The sequence below is a fragment of the Sitophilus oryzae genome, unplaced genomic scaffold (assembly GCF_002938485.1).
Source record: "Sitophilus oryzae breed Bouriz unplaced genomic scaffold, Soryzae_2.0 scaffold_170_pilon_pilon, whole genome shotgun sequence".
Taxonomy (NCBI): Eukaryota; Metazoa; Arthropoda; class Insecta; order Coleoptera; family Curculionidae; genus Sitophilus; species Sitophilus oryzae.
The window spans coordinates 263,754-280,864 of NW_022146402.1; the positions used below are offsets into that span (position 1 = coordinate 263,754).

The 17,111-nt window shown below is 30.5% G+C and overlaps 2 protein-coding genes across 2 annotated transcripts in view; both read left to right on the top strand.

Annotated features, from left to right (window-relative positions):
• Nucleotides 1-4,286, top strand: part of LOC115881250 (voltage-dependent calcium channel subunit alpha-2/delta-3-like) — a 78,611-nt gene extending 74,325 nt beyond the window's left edge. The window contains exons 24-25 of the mRNA XM_030898667.1: nucleotides 1,392-1,611; nucleotides 4,114-4,286. Coding sequence (XP_030754527.1) covers nucleotides 1,392-1,611; nucleotides 4,114-4,167 — 274 coding nt within the window. The 3' untranslated portion in view covers nucleotides 4,168-4,286. The remainder of the gene's footprint in view (nucleotides 1-1,391; nucleotides 1,612-4,113) is intronic.
• A 10,065-nt stretch (nucleotides 4,287-14,351) lies between these two features.
• LOC115881245 (E3 ubiquitin-protein ligase RNF12-B-like) lies at nucleotides 14,352-16,889 on the top strand. Its single transcript, XM_030898663.1, has 2 exons — nucleotides 14,352-14,425; nucleotides 16,323-16,889. Exons 1-2 carry the CDS (start codon nucleotides 14,414-14,416, stop codon nucleotides 16,767-16,769), a joined length of 459 nt encoding a protein of 152 aa, XP_030754523.1. The 5' UTR covers nucleotides 14,352-14,413; the 3' UTR covers nucleotides 16,770-16,889.
• The last annotated feature ends 222 nt before the right edge of the window (nucleotides 16,890-17,111 follow it).

A 17,111-nucleotide genomic window follows, 5' to 3' on the forward strand; every position in this document is an offset into this window, starting at 1 on the left:
AAAAAGGAAGTGACCAAAAACAATTATTCAATAATCAATTCAATCCTAACTTATGTCATATATTAACATACCAAATCTCGTTTTTTTAACTCAAAAAATAAAAAGTTATAGGGGTGAGCCACCTTTGAGACGCACCCGGTATAGAAAAAGTTAAATTCCATTTAGGTCCAGACTGTTGTTCACTAGAATTATTTCAGGAAAATATGGTACAGAGTGTCTCAAAATATGTCCGCCGCTGAAGGTGAATCTAAATTGAATAAATCTTCTATCTGTAACGAATTCTCAAATATTGGTCTTTAAAACATAACAATTTACCATCTTTGACAGGCTACAGAATTCAAACGATACAACACACAGTGAAATAGCTTACATGTTCCTTGCACCTTACTTTTTAAAAGCTATCGAATGACACTAATTTTATCGCGAGGGTAAAATTAATCGAATTACGATTGAATTTAATTCACATACGATTGGTGATAGACATTAGGAGGTTTTATACCAAATATATCTATAGAATTCTCAAGAGAAGCCAAATAAATACCACTGGGTTTTCCATTTAAAAAAATACTTCACGCACTGTGGCTGGCACTTTTCTGAGATACTCTGAGTTAATGACTATATTTTCCGAAAATACATCCAAGTGAGAAGTTACAGTTCTACATTTAAATGAACTTTATAATTTTTTTTATGGGACCTTAATAGATGCCCATCACGCTGTTGCAGGACTCTGTATAATTTATAATGTTTGTCAAATGCCAAAAAATACAAGCCATGGGTAAAATTTTCTCAGCGAGTCTACTTCCTCGTCGATTCCTCGAGTAATCTTTTGTATGGGGCGCCAAAAAAATGCGCTAGGGCGCTACTGTATATTAACATACCATATATCAATTTTTTTGTCTGAAAAAAATAAAAAAGTTATAAGAGTAATATTATATATACACTTTTTAAAAACGCCCGGTATTCGGCACATATAAGCTTTTAAGACTTTTATTTAGAAAGAAATGGATAGGTTTAAGTAATTTTTAACTCTATGGGTTTAAGCCTTATAACGCCAGATAGAAATACGCCGAAGTTTTTGTGTGTTAACTGCAAGTATATAACGATTTGTTTTTTTGGTATAAATGAATCAACCAAAGAATGATAAAATTTATTTATTTTTTTTCTCAAGAAAAGACGTTAAATCTAGGGCTTCACGTGCATTAAAATTATCATCGATCACGTGCAATTTTCGAGGAACCGTAATTCACAGAGTAATTTCTATATCTCAGAAACCCTAATGCGATATGAAATACAAATACATACTACAGATATTTGCTAAAATAATAATGTTGTTTGGTTTGGAAATGAACCTTAACCAACTTATAACCAATTAATATATTTTTCCCTTTCAGGCCTTATGTTGTACGTAGAATTCCAAAAACTAACCTACTATTTTTGGCTATTAATGGAAAATGTGCCATGACCACCACAAATACGTCTACGTATATGCCGGAGCCTACAAAAATTACTTATTACCACAAAAACAATAAGATATCTTTGCCCTGCTATATTGCAACAATGAATAACTATACGAGGAGTCCATATATGAATTGTTACAATCGAGATATCCAGGTAAAGGCATTAAATAAAAAAAAAACAAGGAAGGAGTACATCAACAAAACTAGCGTGACCGGGAAGGTTTTTTAATATGGCTCAATTGAATTTCGGTTTATACAGGGTGTACGAGGCTGAGCGCGCATTAGAAGTTTCTAGAGAACTACAATATCTAGATCGGAGTTTTTTTGCACATTATTGTTTCACAACCAGATATATCGATTAAAAATATTTTCAATCACCATTTTTTATTAGATGCTTAATTTATCTGTTGAATTTTATGAATTTTGATGTTAAATACTCTAAATTAAAACCTACCATTAAGCGTTTTTGAGAAAAAAACTTTAAAAATTTTTTTTGGACAAAATAAACTGCCTGTACAAAAAAATTGTATAGGCTAAACGTCAAATTTAGTGATTAAACCTAGTGTTGCACAAGACAAGAATTCTTGTCTTGAAAATCTCAATTTCTTGTCTTGTCTTGAAATTCAAGACAAGAAATTTTCCAAGTCTTGTCTTCCAAACCAAACCAAACCACAAGATGTTTTGGGATTACCTGGGATTACCGAATAATACTTTTACCTGACACGAAATGCGTTATCCGACTAGTGTTGCAGGTAGCGCATTGAGTGTCTGGTAAGAGTATTAGGTAATCCCGAAACATCCAGTTAAAAGTATTCAAAAGATTATACAACGAAATAAAGTACATATATTTTGCCATTTTGTATTGAGAATTGACGGGATATTTTGTGAAACTGACACAAATGACTTCTGAATTAATATTTCAAAAAATGACAATTACAATATGGTTACCAAGCGATAATCACTTATTAATCACTCTTGTATAATCGTCATAATTACAACGTAATTTTAATGTGCGTTTATAGAACATTTTCATAATCATAATTTTTATATGAGTGTAAAGGCTAGGTTCATGGTAAATGACAACAGGTTTATAAGAAGTGGATAGTTTAACTTTTATGATTATGACTATGATTGTGATTACGACTATGTAAATGTTGTATAAACCCGGCATAACTTGCGCAAAGACCTAATTATCACTTAAAAAAAGGTAGGGGAGAATGCCCAACAGTGAGACACATTTCTTTTAGACCGTAAAAAATATTTTATTTTTTCATCAAAATAAACTATTTTAGTATACTTTAAAGGCAACCACTCTCTCCTAAGCATCTTTAATTAACTACTCTCATTGAGACAAAAACATGTCTTAAAATTAACAATATTGTTATTATTGCATTTGTCTCATTGTTGGGCCCTAAGGTCTAACAGTAAGACAGAGGAAGTTTTAAACAAATAACTATTTATTAATTACTTAAAAATAGTTAAGAGTATTTATTTGCGTTTGGCATAAAACAAAGTAGAGCTGTCTTAAACAAAGAACTTAAAATATAAACACAAGTGTTAAAAATATAATTAACTTAATCAACTAACGAAATAAAAAAAAGAGTTTCATAGATTTGTGTTGTTAATCTAACTTCGACTTAAAATAAAGAAAAACTCTGTTATATAACAATCAATAACATGATAGACATGTTCAACAATGCCAACGAGTGCCCAAAAGGTACCTATGTCCCAGTCTTAATGGGTGCACTGTCTGTCGGACACTGTCTCACTGTTGGGAAATATATTTTGTCTCACTGCTGGACATTAATACCAGTCGGCCATTTTGTAATTTATTTTATTCTAAAACTACTTGAACAAAAAAACTTAGAGGTATATTCTAAAAAAACATTCTAAACTTACCTCTCCACTAATGGATTTATTAAAATAACGTGTTGGCCTTACAGACTGAAGAAAACGCACGTGTTAAAAATTATTTTTCGCTTCAAAAATTGTATTGGGTGCAGTTGACATATATCTCCCAACACTGCAGGTTCCATATTTGATACAAAATAGTTGGTATATTGGTAGTGTTTTACTCTCGAAAGGGGAATTGGATTCGACGCGTTTTAAATGAAGGGGATTAAATGTCTCACTGTTGGACCTGTCTCACTGTTGGGCATTCTCCCCTAGGTATCATTTCTAACTTTCAAGAAATCTTGCAAGACTCTTGAAACTTCTTGCATATTTTAAAGTCTTGTCTTGTCTTGAAATTCAAGACAAGAAATTTTGAAAGTCTTGAATTTAAGAGTCTTGGTCTTGCAAGACTTTTTCAAGACTCTTGTGCAACACTAATTAAACCCCACTTTTTTTTGTCATTTAAAAATCAAAAGTTGTAGTTATTTCCGGTGAAACTATGGAGTGCTACACTCTATAGGTGAAACAGAAAGTGACCAAAAACAATTGAATACGTCAATCAATCCTAATTTATGTCATATACTATCAAACCAAATCTCGTTTTTTACCTGAAAAAAAAAATAAAAAAGTTTTAAGGGTGGGCCACTTTTGAGACGCACCCGGTATATCATATAATGTGAACAAGAACTAATATTTATTAAATATCATTTAATAATTTACTTGTTATAAGGTTATCACTGTGAGTCCTGGTTGTATGTTTTAGGAGGATGAGCTAAACTCAAGAAATAAATCCTTTTGTGGCCATACATGGAAGTAATTGTTCTAGCATCTCAAGTATATGTATAGCCAAGCTAAAAACATAGAGTAATCTAGTGCTTGTTTGAGAAATCTATTAAATGTACAATTTAAACTGTTTACAATAAATTTAATTTTCTTCAGGACACCTTTTGTTTTAATCATTTTATTTGTCCTCTTATCAGGGGCGCAACTAGACACCAACTTTTAGAGGGGCTCAAGTCTATTGGGTGGGCTTAGGTCTCTATAAGATAATATTGATTTGAGGTTAAAACCAATTTTATACGACACGCACCAGTCACATAGAGTGCTAAGCCCCCTTACCCCCCCCCTAGTTGCGCCTCTGCCTTTTATTAGAAATGTGCTCTTATTTAGTGTTTCTGAAACTAACCTGTTATTTTTAAACTGTTCAGACAATTATTGTAATATTTATTGAAAATGTTTAATAAATTGTATCGTTTTATTTTCAATAATTAGTCCGTTTACCAACAAAATCAGTTAATAAAGAGAAGTTATTTTAACGGAGCAATATATTTTGACAGCATACTTTAAAGTGTGGTCTCTATGCTATGCTTACTCGCTGCTGTCCGGAATGGGACATGGCAAGAACTTCCCAGCGACACTATCCAGATAGTAACACCGTATAAAGAACTGGAGAACTCTGAAAAGCTTTTATAAACACCCACATACTTTATGTTTTCAATATCACGTGCACCCACACCTCCCATGCACTGAAGGTAGTTCTTCATTTGGCTTCTATTATAGTGTGGAAATACAATAATTTATTAAGTCTCAGTCTCCATTTATTGGTCCAGTTAATGTGAACACTAAATTAATAAATAAAACACTAAGTTAATCAAAAAACTTATCATACTACATACTTCATCACAAACCAAAATTTAGTCTAAAAATGTTTTATGCAATACTGGCGAATGCGCTGGTATTCGACCAAAAAATGTTTTAAATGGTATAAAAACAGGCAATCCTGAAAACTTATAGTTGTTTTATTAAATATTGTGTCAGACTATTTTCTTAAGAAAAGAACATATCATACAAATTTTTAAAAATTTTCAATACATAAAGATTCAACACATAAAGTTACAGGGGAAAAACATAATAAGCGCCATTTACTAATTTTACAGGAGAGCACTGAACGACTGGTGGTTATCAGGTTCTTTCCCTGTATTCTATATTTTTACTAGGCATATATCATAGGATTTAACAACTTATTGTATATTGTATAAGCCATCAAGTTTTACCCCTGCACAAATCATAACTCAATTAGTATGCAGGGTGATCCTAACTCTGAATTCCGGAAACTTCGAGAGCATACTCGGCAGATAAAAATAAGTAAAAAAGTTCGTATAAACGTATGTCCTAAAATGCTCAGTTTCGGAGATACAGGGTGTAGAAGTTACAATTTTATTTCGATTTTTTCCAAATCATTTCTGAAGTAACGTAAATATTTTGATGAAGTGTGTCTGGGAGTTTTTTGACATAAGAATTTGATTTTCATGTCAATATGACTCCTACTTGTAGAGAGCACCACCTACATATTTTTTACGTAAAAAATGTCTCTTAGTAAAAATCGCTACGAGTAATGGTTCTCGAGATATTTGGAATCGAAATTATCAAAACCTGTCATCTTTGACATAAATTAAGCATCTTGACTAAATAGTTATTAGGCTGAAATCATAAATTTGAAATGTTTTTGTGCTAAAAGTTCTTTATCATCATTTTTTCGCAGAAAAATTTAAAATTAATTTAAAAAAAAATAAAAAGTTCCCAAATTTATCATTTCAGTCGAATATCTGTCTACTCAACATGCTTATTTTTTGTCAATAATGACGTGTATTGTCTATTTTCAATCACGGAAATGTATATTTTTCCACTCAGTAGTTTTATACATGTACGAACGAAAAGTTATTACTCTTCAAAACAGTTAAAACCAATGAGGTTATATACAGGGAGACGCTATGAGAATTTAAAGTGCTTGCGAAAAATGGTAACACTAGGCGTGGCTTAAGCCAGCACCAATATGGCGGCATTAGCAGGGCCGGATTACAGAAACTTCTTTGAAAAATTTTATTTTACACAATATAACGACCTCAACTTTTTTAAATAAAAAATTAATTAATCAAAATTAACTACAAAACCTACAATCTTTTCAAAAATATAAACTACAAGATTAATTTTAATGACTATATACTATGTATATTTAAGAAGGAAACACAAAAAAATAATACACATTAAATAAATTAAATTTTATTGCTCACTAAATAACACTGTTTTGTTGCTAGTATGTAAACTAATTGCCTTGTTTTTATTGATGTATCTAACAATAATAACCTTAACATTTTTAAAAAAAATTAGAAAAAAAGCGGAAAAAAATTAAACATGATTACTGATTTACCATAATTAACATTTTGATAATCATTAAAATTTAGAAATATTAGGAAATTATTATTTATTTGAGATATTTTATTGAGATGTTCTGTCAAAACAGCTATCAGAAAAATGTTTCGAGCATTAGAACACTACCTGATGTAGCTTGCCAGTTTCTCCTGTTCACAAACTTCACCCAAGCTTCTCGACGGATGGGATTTTTGAAACCTAAAAATCAGATTTAATATAATATTTATTTGATAAAAATTTTCTAAAGAGAGCAAAATTTATATACTACGTACTAAATTTAAAATGTTCTGATATAAAATTTTATTAAAATAATAAATGTTTATCAATAAATATAAGTTGTTAAGACTTTATCTGCAAAAAGTAAATTTACTTTGTTGATTTTATAATATTTATCTAAAAATTGAAGCTATACTATATAAAGTTTGTACATAGTATATGCTAGCAGATGCTAAAAAGGGATGTAAATAAATGTTTAATACAAAATCTTACTGTAAAAATAGAAAAATAAACCGTAGTTAAAACAAAACTTTTAAATTTGGCCTAGCAAAATACTCTTTCCTGTCAAAAAAAGTATATGTAGTAAAAATAACAGATATTGTTAAGAATTTTTTTTAAAGAATAGAAGTCGAGGCATGTTTTAATTACTTAATTGCCTCTAACAAAGTATTAAATAACTAAACACTTTGTCAATATAGAAACACTTAATATTTAATTAATAAACGCATAACTAGTTAAATGGAAAATACGAAAATAATTTAATCAGGTCCTGTATTATGTTTACACTTACCTGTGATTCAACACCAATTTCAGTGGATTTCTTCCTCTCTACACGTTGTCGACTGCAACAACTACTTACAGCACCCGAAGACATGTTCGGAAAGTCCAAATATTCAAATAAAAACACAAAAATAGTCTTGGAAAATTAAAAAAACACTCGCAGCAACGCACTTAACCTCAAAAACTGAACTGTCAGAATTGCCAGTACCAATATGGCGTAACTGGGTACATTTCTCGATAGCTTATGTCGCCTCCCCCCCTTATAACCTCATTGGTTAAAACACATGTAGGTGGCGCCCTCTACAAATAGGAGTCATATTGACATCAATATCAAATTTCTCATGTCAAACTACCAATTTTCATCCAAGTATTAATGTTGCTTCAGAAATTATTTGGAATAAAATGAAATAAAAATGAAACTTCTAGACCCTGTATCTTCGAAACTAAGCATTTTAGGACATACATTTATACAAACTTTTTTACTTATTTTTATCTGCAGAATATGCTGCCGAAGTTTCCGGAATACAGTTTGGACCACCCTGTATAACGTAATTATTAACTTAATACCCTAGGTATTCATAATGAATAAATTCTGATTTAAAATATATTTTATCATATAACCTTTTAATGCATAACGTTTTCATCAACTTTTTTTATTACACGATCTGATATGATAAATGGTTATGAAAATATTTTAGCTTGTTTAGGAAACATTATGTATAGTCTGTGAAACGAATAACTTTGAATTTGACAGTTCCCGCGGGCTTTTCTAGTGTAAATTTTATTAGGTTAGCAACTTGCGGCCATGCTGATGCAATGCCATCCCTAATAGAACAGCCTCGGAGCGAGATTTATGACGTCACGCTAGTTAGATACTACGGATTAATTATTCTATAATATAATACATGGAAAACATAATTATTCCTGGTATATGTAATTTTTGGAATATATTCGACACTATTTTATTCATATGACACAACACTGATGAAGGCTAAACGTTAGCTATAACGTTTTTTTTTAACCAAAAAAAAATAATGAAAAACCAAATGAAAATTTAATCAGCGTTTTTCCCGAACCTAAATCCCAAGAAAATGAAAAATTTTAGAATAATTTTACATATAAAATGACAGCGATATTTATTTCATAGCCATCTCTGACGCCTTTTTTTCTATGATATTGTATTATTTGCAAATATAATTTTTCGAACATTATATTAGCTTGCAAAATATACATATAAATTTTGTGAATGCAAATAATAATATATTACTATTAGTAGATATTGAATGTTTCTTGTTAAATTAGATCGATTTTCAAACCCCAAAATTTAAAATATATTTTACATTTTACCCATTATCTTATGTACCTATTCATTATTTGTATATTGTAAAACATTTGCTGCATTTGCATGGTTCTTAGTTTATTTGCCAAAGTATTTATTACTATAAATAGGTATAATATATTGTATTTAATAACTGTATATTATGTATATTTCATGTAAACTATATCATTTTTAAAATAGAAACCAAAAATACGAGGAATAATTATGTTTTCCATGTATTCTACAACATATATATTAATCCGTGGTATCTAACTAGCGTGATGTCATAAATCTCGCTCCAAGGCTGTTCTATTAGGGACGGCATTGGTCTGATATTTAGAAATGTCAAAGGCTGATGACATTTTACTTGGTTAATTATGACATTTCGCGTTGATTTTTGCAAGAAGAGGTGGTGAACTGTCACTTGTTTTATTATTTTCCTTTTCTATTTCATGTCAAAGTAAAAATGAGTTACCTATCTGATTCGTTCAGGCACTCATTTTAAAGAATATCAGTAACTTTTTGGATAGAGGAATTTTATATTTACCATGTTGGTAAAAAATAACGGTCAAAATTCAAAGTTATTCATTTTATAGACTATATAAATAGTAATAAATGACTGGTCTGAATGTTAATACTCGCCGCCATTTGTGTATAGAAAATATACATTGTGCTATATACAGAGTGAAAATTATTTACCGTAATATATCAATAGAAATATATATACATACAGGGTGGCCCATCGAAAACGTTCCGCAAGGCATAACGGGCAGGGTAATCTTTTTGCAGAAAATTCAAAAACACGTCAATTTTGTTTGTGAGGGGGGCAACTTTTGCCCCAAAAATGATTGCAAAATCTTCAACCCTTTCAGCGGGGGTGTCATCCCCCAATTTTTTTCAAAGGGGAAGGGGGGTCAAGTGGTACCGCAATGAAAAGGGCTTTCTATTCTCTATACTTTCCGGCTTCGTTTTTGAAAATCGGTCGAGTCATTGAGAAAATATGAAGGATTGAAATTTGAAAAGTTTATTTAAACATTTATCAGGGTAAATGATAAGGATAAATTCCTTCGACCAATTTGAGTTTTTTTCTTGTTATTTCTAGATGTTTACGCATTTTTTCACTTGCCACAAGGTTGAACGATCAGGTGCGGTAATTGCTAGATAGCTGTTCTGTGACTTATGCGTTGAAGTTCTTCTGAATATCGTTAAATTTTTTAACAATTATTATGGTATACTCACTGGCAGAAAAAGTGGAAATAATCGAACTTTATTTTAAAAATAATGAATGTGGCAATCGGGTTGCGCAGATATTCAATGAACGCCATCTTGACAACCACCTTTATGGCAAAATTGTTCGCGAGTTAGTAGCAAAATTTCGCGAAACTGGTTCCGTTATGCATAAAAAGAGGCAGAGGGAAAATCCTGTAGTAAATGAAGCTATGGAGGTATTCGTATTGGGCCAAGTTGCCATGGAGAGTACGCTGAGTACAAGAAAATTAGCCAATGACACCGGCGTGAATCGTACAAGTGTCCAAAGGATATTAAAAAAAGCAAGTTCCACCCGTACAAAATTCAGTTGGTACAAGAACTCAACGAAGACGATTTTGATCGTCGCTTGCAATTTTGTGAAACTATGAGTGAACGAGTGGCGAATATAATAATTTCCTATTTAATGTGTGTTTTTTGGATGAGTGTACTTTCTTTTTTTACGGTGTAGTTAATCGGCACAACTATCGGTACTGGGCTGAAGACAACCCCAGGGTTTTTCACTAGGTGCACACACAAAACCCTCAGAAATTGAACGTGTGGGCTGGCATTTTTGTAAATTCTATTTTGGGTCAGTTTAACGATATTGAGAAGAACTTCAACGCACAAGTCACAGAACAGCTATCTAGCAACTACCGCACCTGATCGTTCAACCTTGTGGCAAGTGAAAAAATACATAAACATTTAGAAATAACAAGAAAAAACCTCAGATTGGTCGAAGGAATTTGTCCTTATCATTTACTCTGATAAATGTTTAAATAAACTTTTCAAATTTCAATCCTTTATATTTCCTCAATTACTCTACCGATTTTCAAAACCGAGGCGGGGAAATATAGAGAATAGAAAGCTCTTTTCATTACAGCGCCACTTGATCCCCCTTCCCATTTGAAAAAAGTGGGGGGACGACACCCCCGCTCAGAGGGTTGAAGATGTCACAATCATTTTTGGGGCAAAAGTTGTCCCCCTCACAAACAAAATTGACGTGTTTTAGGATTTTTTGAAAAAAAGAATACCCTAGCCGTTATGCCTTGCGGAACGTTTTCGATGGGTTACACTGTATGTATTATTGCAAAGGAAATTTCCCGCAATTTGTCCTGGACGCTGTAGGATATTTTCTCCGATTTTCTCACACTTTCTTACTTCGTTTAAATTTCCATTCCAAAGAAAAAGATAATACCTGTGACTTTTTTCTGCAGTGATGCATGACTATTAGAATCAATGATGAACATAATGACAAGAATATCACAATAACATAAGAGATACCTTGCACCCTGTTAAGTACTTCTACCATACGTTAACCTTTTATACAGGGTCGTGCATTTAGCAGCCGATCAGGGAAGCAAGGTGAGTTAATTAGATGCAGAAAAGTGTGCATTTAAATAATCTAACAATTTAAACGTAGGTACCATAAGAAAATGGGAGTTGGTGATTTTAGCTACTTCGGCTTGTATAAATCGGTAGATTATGTATTTATAATTGATATTTTTGAAAATTAATTTTAAACCAATGTGTGTGGTGAATTAGTGTTTTGTTTTGCACATTTATGTTCACTTCACTTCAATTAAAAAAAGTTAATAAGTTTTTTTTTGAAAAACCAAGACTTACGTGTTCATGAAATCTTACAGTACTACAAAGAAATTTTCTTTCCATTCCTATACCTATTATAATTTTAATAAAATTTTCTCCATTTCACACTTGTTAATTTAAAATTTTACGCTTCAAAAGTTTTCATCATTTTTTGATACAAAAAAACTGTCAAATTTCGTAGAATAATTATTTCTATTGATTACTTTATATTTATATGAAATAAATTTTTAATTTTGATAAATCTCAGCAAACTGGTAATAAACAGTAATAACAGTTGAGTATATTTTTTGATATACACGGGATTTAAATAATTTAATTCAATTTTTTTAAAAGAAATTTTGATGGTAAAAGTTACTATAAAGGCCGACATATTTTAATTAAAAACGTGTCGATATATTAGTGATCTGCATATGGGTTAACACTGGAATATATTTCTAAAAAAAAACATATGCGCCATAGGGTTTTTTCTATTGTTTGCAAAATTGTGTAGACTGTCTTATGTCGATTAAAAGTTGCCTCTCGATATTTTGTCGATTTCGGTCTCCTTGATGAGATAAACATAATTTTATTAATTTGCCTTAATCCAAGTCTAACAGCAACCATTATAAAATGTGTTAATGTCATTTATTGCCAAAAGTGGTTAAATAAGTAAATAAGTAAAAGTTGTCAGTGATTCCTCATTAAAAAATATGAAGAAAACTTCATATAATAAACATGTGTGCGGAAATGCGTAGTTTTACAGATATAAGCTATTAAAGAAATTAAAAAGTAGGTCTTTTGTAATTATCTTAAATACAATTATTTTTTTTTTCAATTTGCTGTTGGTAGAACTGAAAATCAGAAAATTTGATAATATATTAGATTAAATAAATAATTTATTAATACTTTTTTAATTTTATTACTTGTGATTAATACAATTGCGTTTATCTCAAGGAGATCGAAATCGACAAAATATCAAAATACAACTTTTAATCGGCATTAAACAGCCTACACAATTTTGTTAACAGAAGAAAAAGTCAGTACATGTTTTTTTTTTTTGAAAAATGTTCCAATGATATCCCATATCCGCGTCCCTGGTGAATGTGTCGACACTGTTTTAGCATTAAAATATTATGTAGCGCTTATAGTAACTTTTACCCTCGAATTTTCATTAGAATCACTAATGGCACTTGGAAGAAAATTATAATAAATCGAAAAAAAAATAATATTTAACCAATTTAAAATACTATTTTTTTTTAAATTGGAAATGTCAAAAGTTGATTACCGCGTGAACCGCGTGTTACAATTTCAAATAAATCATATGCGAAAAGGTCAAGAGTTGACATATGATATGTCATTCTATTCAGAGTGTCATTTTCTATCAAATAAAGTAAAAAAATTGCAAGGGTGCCATTTTGCCTTTTGATTTTTAAATGGCACCCTCGGTATAATTTTGCTTTATACGATAGTATATGTTAACATATCATTTGTCAACTTTTGACATTTTGGCTTAAAAACAAATCGTATTTTAAATTTCAATCTAGAGTGCCATTGGCTGTATTTAAAAACAGTAATGTTTAATCAAGGAGCCTTTGAAAAATAGATTTGATCGTTTAATATCTTTGGTGTCTTGCCCTGGCCGGTTAAAAGATGCCTAAATCGTTTTTAATCATATCCATATCTCTGTTTTTTCAAATGGAACAAGGGTGGCTCATTAGTATGTTTAGAAAAAGTATTTTTTACAAATTATTTAGTACCACATACTTGCTATATCGAGTCAAATTGTTATGAACCGCATGTTACAATGTGAAATAAACCATATGCGAAAATCTCAAAAGTTGACATATGATATGTCACTCTAATGAGAGTGTCATTTACTAACAAATAAAGTAAATAAATACAGAGGGTGTTGTTTAAAAAACAAAAATTGTAGTCATTTCCGGTAAAACAGGAAGTAACCAAAAACAATTTAAATACGTCAATCAATCCTAATTTATGTCATTTACTAATATACCAAATCTCGTTCTTTTATCAGAAAAAATAAAAAAGTTATAGGGTGAGCCACTTTTGAGATGCACGCCGTATACAAGGTTGTGAGCATATTTTGTAGATAAGTAAAAAGTTCGTATACATGTATGTCCCGAAATGCTTAGTTTTGAAGATACAGGGTGTAGAAGTTTCATTTTTATTTCGATTTTTTCCAAATAATTTTTGAAGTAACGTCAATATTTAGATGAGAATTGGTGTCTTGAGCGAGCTTTTTGACATGAGAAATTTGATTTTGATGTCAATATGACTCCTACTTGTAGAGGGCGCCACCTACATTTGAAGGGGTGGCTGCTATAACCAGGCAGCTCCACTTTTTTTCGAAAATGAGATTTTTAATGAATTACCCTCTAAAAAAATTGGCTGATCGTTTCCTGCAACAATCAGTTCTCTCATTATAACAGTACATAAATGGCGACGTTAGTTGAAGCACAAAATTATTAAAATGGAGCTGATGCCTTGTTATAGCAGTCACCCCTTCATTTTTTTTATTACTTTTAAACTTTTTATTAAAAACTTCATTACCTTATACCCTTTATACATAAAAAAAGACATTTCTTATTACATTTTTAGTCAGACTTACTGATCATTTTAATTATAGTTAATCTTCAAATGTAACATTTAAAAAAAAAAAACTCTTCTTATTCAAATCTACGTCGGCGAGTTTTTCTCTGATCTGTAAATTACTTCCTTTTTATTTATGAAAAAAAAACGACGATATGAATCTTCTGAATGACACACCCATTCATACACTCCAAACAGTGAAAGTATATTTCGTCCGCTTGGTATATATAGTTTCCGCATTTAGAAGAAAGCATCAGTCAACGAACTGCATTAATTCAATCATTTTAGTTTCGTACACAGTCCACACTAGTGTACAATGAAGTTCTTAGTAAGTGAAAATTACTTTATTTAGTGCTCAGGTTAAAATAGTGCGTCGGAGAATGTTACTACAAAAGTGTTTTGTTATTATGTGGATTTATATTTAAATGATATTAAGTAAAATCAATTTTTGGTAACATATAATTTATTAATTATCATGTTAAAAAAAATATATATAACATTTAAAATATTATTTGATAGGTTTATAATTTATTTATTTTTTAATTATTCACTCTCTTGGTTAGAGTTGTTTTATTTTTTTTTATTCAAAATTAAATTACATTTTTATATATTATTACCCGATAAATTCTTTTTACTATCTATTTCCACATTTAATATCAAGACTTTATTAAGAATGAATTTTATTATAACAATTGATAGTTTTAACAGCTGATCTGAGTAATTAAATTAATGATAAAATAACACAAAAAGTATAATATCAAATTATAAAATTAAAGTAAATTATTACCAATTTATTACAAATTATTGAGAAAATTAAACAAAAAGCAAAAGAAATTGGAATTGTTACAATTTACTTTTACTACTCTTGCAGCGTTGTAAGCACTTTCACTTTTCACTATCTCTTACTGTAATCTCATCTTGTCAAAGATATCTAACTGAGAAGTTTTAATATACCCTCTAATAAAAATTATTGTCTATGAAATCATATAATTTCGAAAGATATATTCACCTATTCATTTCAAAATATTTTCCTAAAAATTATAGGTATTATTTTAAATTATTTTGGTTAGAAACATCTGTATTTTTTAAATACTTTAGGATTTTTTATTTTGCTTCTGCTATTTGAAACTTTTTATACAGGGTGGCCCAGAAATAAGTGCAGATATTTTAAGGGTTGGTAGATCTGGTCAAAAGAAACAACTTTTCTCTCTACAATTTTCAAAATAAATTGAAAATAACCGAGTAATTTACCTTTAAAAATTTAAAAAATAATGGCAACATTTTGAGAATCGCTGGCGATAACCGGCTTATTAAGTGTTTTTTTTTCAGTTTATTCAACCTCAGGTGAATAAAAAAGTGACACTAAAAAGTTTTTTAAAATTTCCCGAAAAATGTCAACAAAAATATAGAGTTTTCAATATTTTTATTCGCAAAATAACCTCATAGGCGTGTTTCTGGAGCCGAAATATACTACCAGTTAAAATATTTGCACTTATTTCTGGGACACTCTGTATAGTAACGTAATAAAAAATTGGAAAATATCCGCACTTTCTAAACTTTTTCATTTCAAAAATGCATCATGATACACAGTACATTGTAGAACGAAAAAAAGCCATCACACTGGACTTTTAAATGACAAATGTTGATCATTTCTACCAGACCGAGTTTTATATGTCATTTATCTAAAACTGAGAAAAATCGTAAAAAAATAATATTTTATCACCTAATTTAGAAAAAAAGCTAAAAGTTAACATTAATTTTGAAAAGTTTTTATGTCAATTTTTAATAACTGACGTATATGGGTTAGCACAACAGAGATTATCAACCATTGTCATTTCAAACGCCACTGTGTCGCCGTTTTTTTTACATTTTTTCGGTACGTAAATAAAAGTTCCTACGAATGATATTATCTAATCTAAATATTACCATTGTTTATTATACAGGGTGAAAAAATTATAAATCTTGTAAGATTAGTTATTGAGATTTCGGTGTTTAAAATGCATTAACTTTTTTGAGAACTAATATTTTTGACTTTCTCTTAGTCAACATTTTTTTAAACCTATATTCTTCGTCAAATATTACGATATGTATAATCTTCCTCGTAGGTACATAGTATTTATTTTTGTCTAACCATGTCACCAACTATTTTTGGCTTTTAAATTTTCACCCTGTATATAATAAAATATATAGAAGATATAATTAACTAATTTGCTTAATTCTTTCAGGCTTGTGTATCAGCTTTGTGCGTTTTTGTTACCGTAAATGCCAGCTTCGAAGGCAGTTACGGAGATCACGGTGGTCACGGTGGTGGACACGAGCTCTCCCATACCGTAGAAGTAACCAAACACGTGCCAATCCCAGTCTACAAACACGAAACAGTACCAGTACCACACGCAGTCCCCGTACCCGTACCCAAACCAGTAGCCATACCAGTACCACAACCCTATCCCGTCCACATCAACGTACCCCAACCCGTTGCAGTGCCAGTGATCAAGACCATCACCATCCCTGTCGAGAAACCAGTACCCTACAAAGTAGAGAAGGAAGTACCGTACCACGTAGAAAAACCCATCCCCGTTCCAGTAGAGAAGCACGTACCAATCAAGATCACCAAACCAGTACCTGTCAAAGTTCCGGTATACAAGGTCGTGTACCACCATAGTAAACACTAATTCTTTTTCAAAGAAGACGCAAGGCTGATATTTCATTTTCCTCATCTAATTCATAGTCATGAATCATTGTTAGGTAGTTGTTGTTATTTCTTTGTTGTTGATTTTTTTAATAAAATAATATAAAACTGAAAATTTCTTGTTTTCATTGAGATTAAGCAGAGATGGTAGATTTTCGAATTACTGCATAAATACTTAGTCTAGAAAATGCCATAAAACATAAATATTAATAATAATTGACTCTAAAATATTACTTTATTACTATTCATTTTTAATACATACATAATTCAGTTATTATACCTTCTTATACCTAGATTATTAACATTTTGTATGTTTACTCTTCAA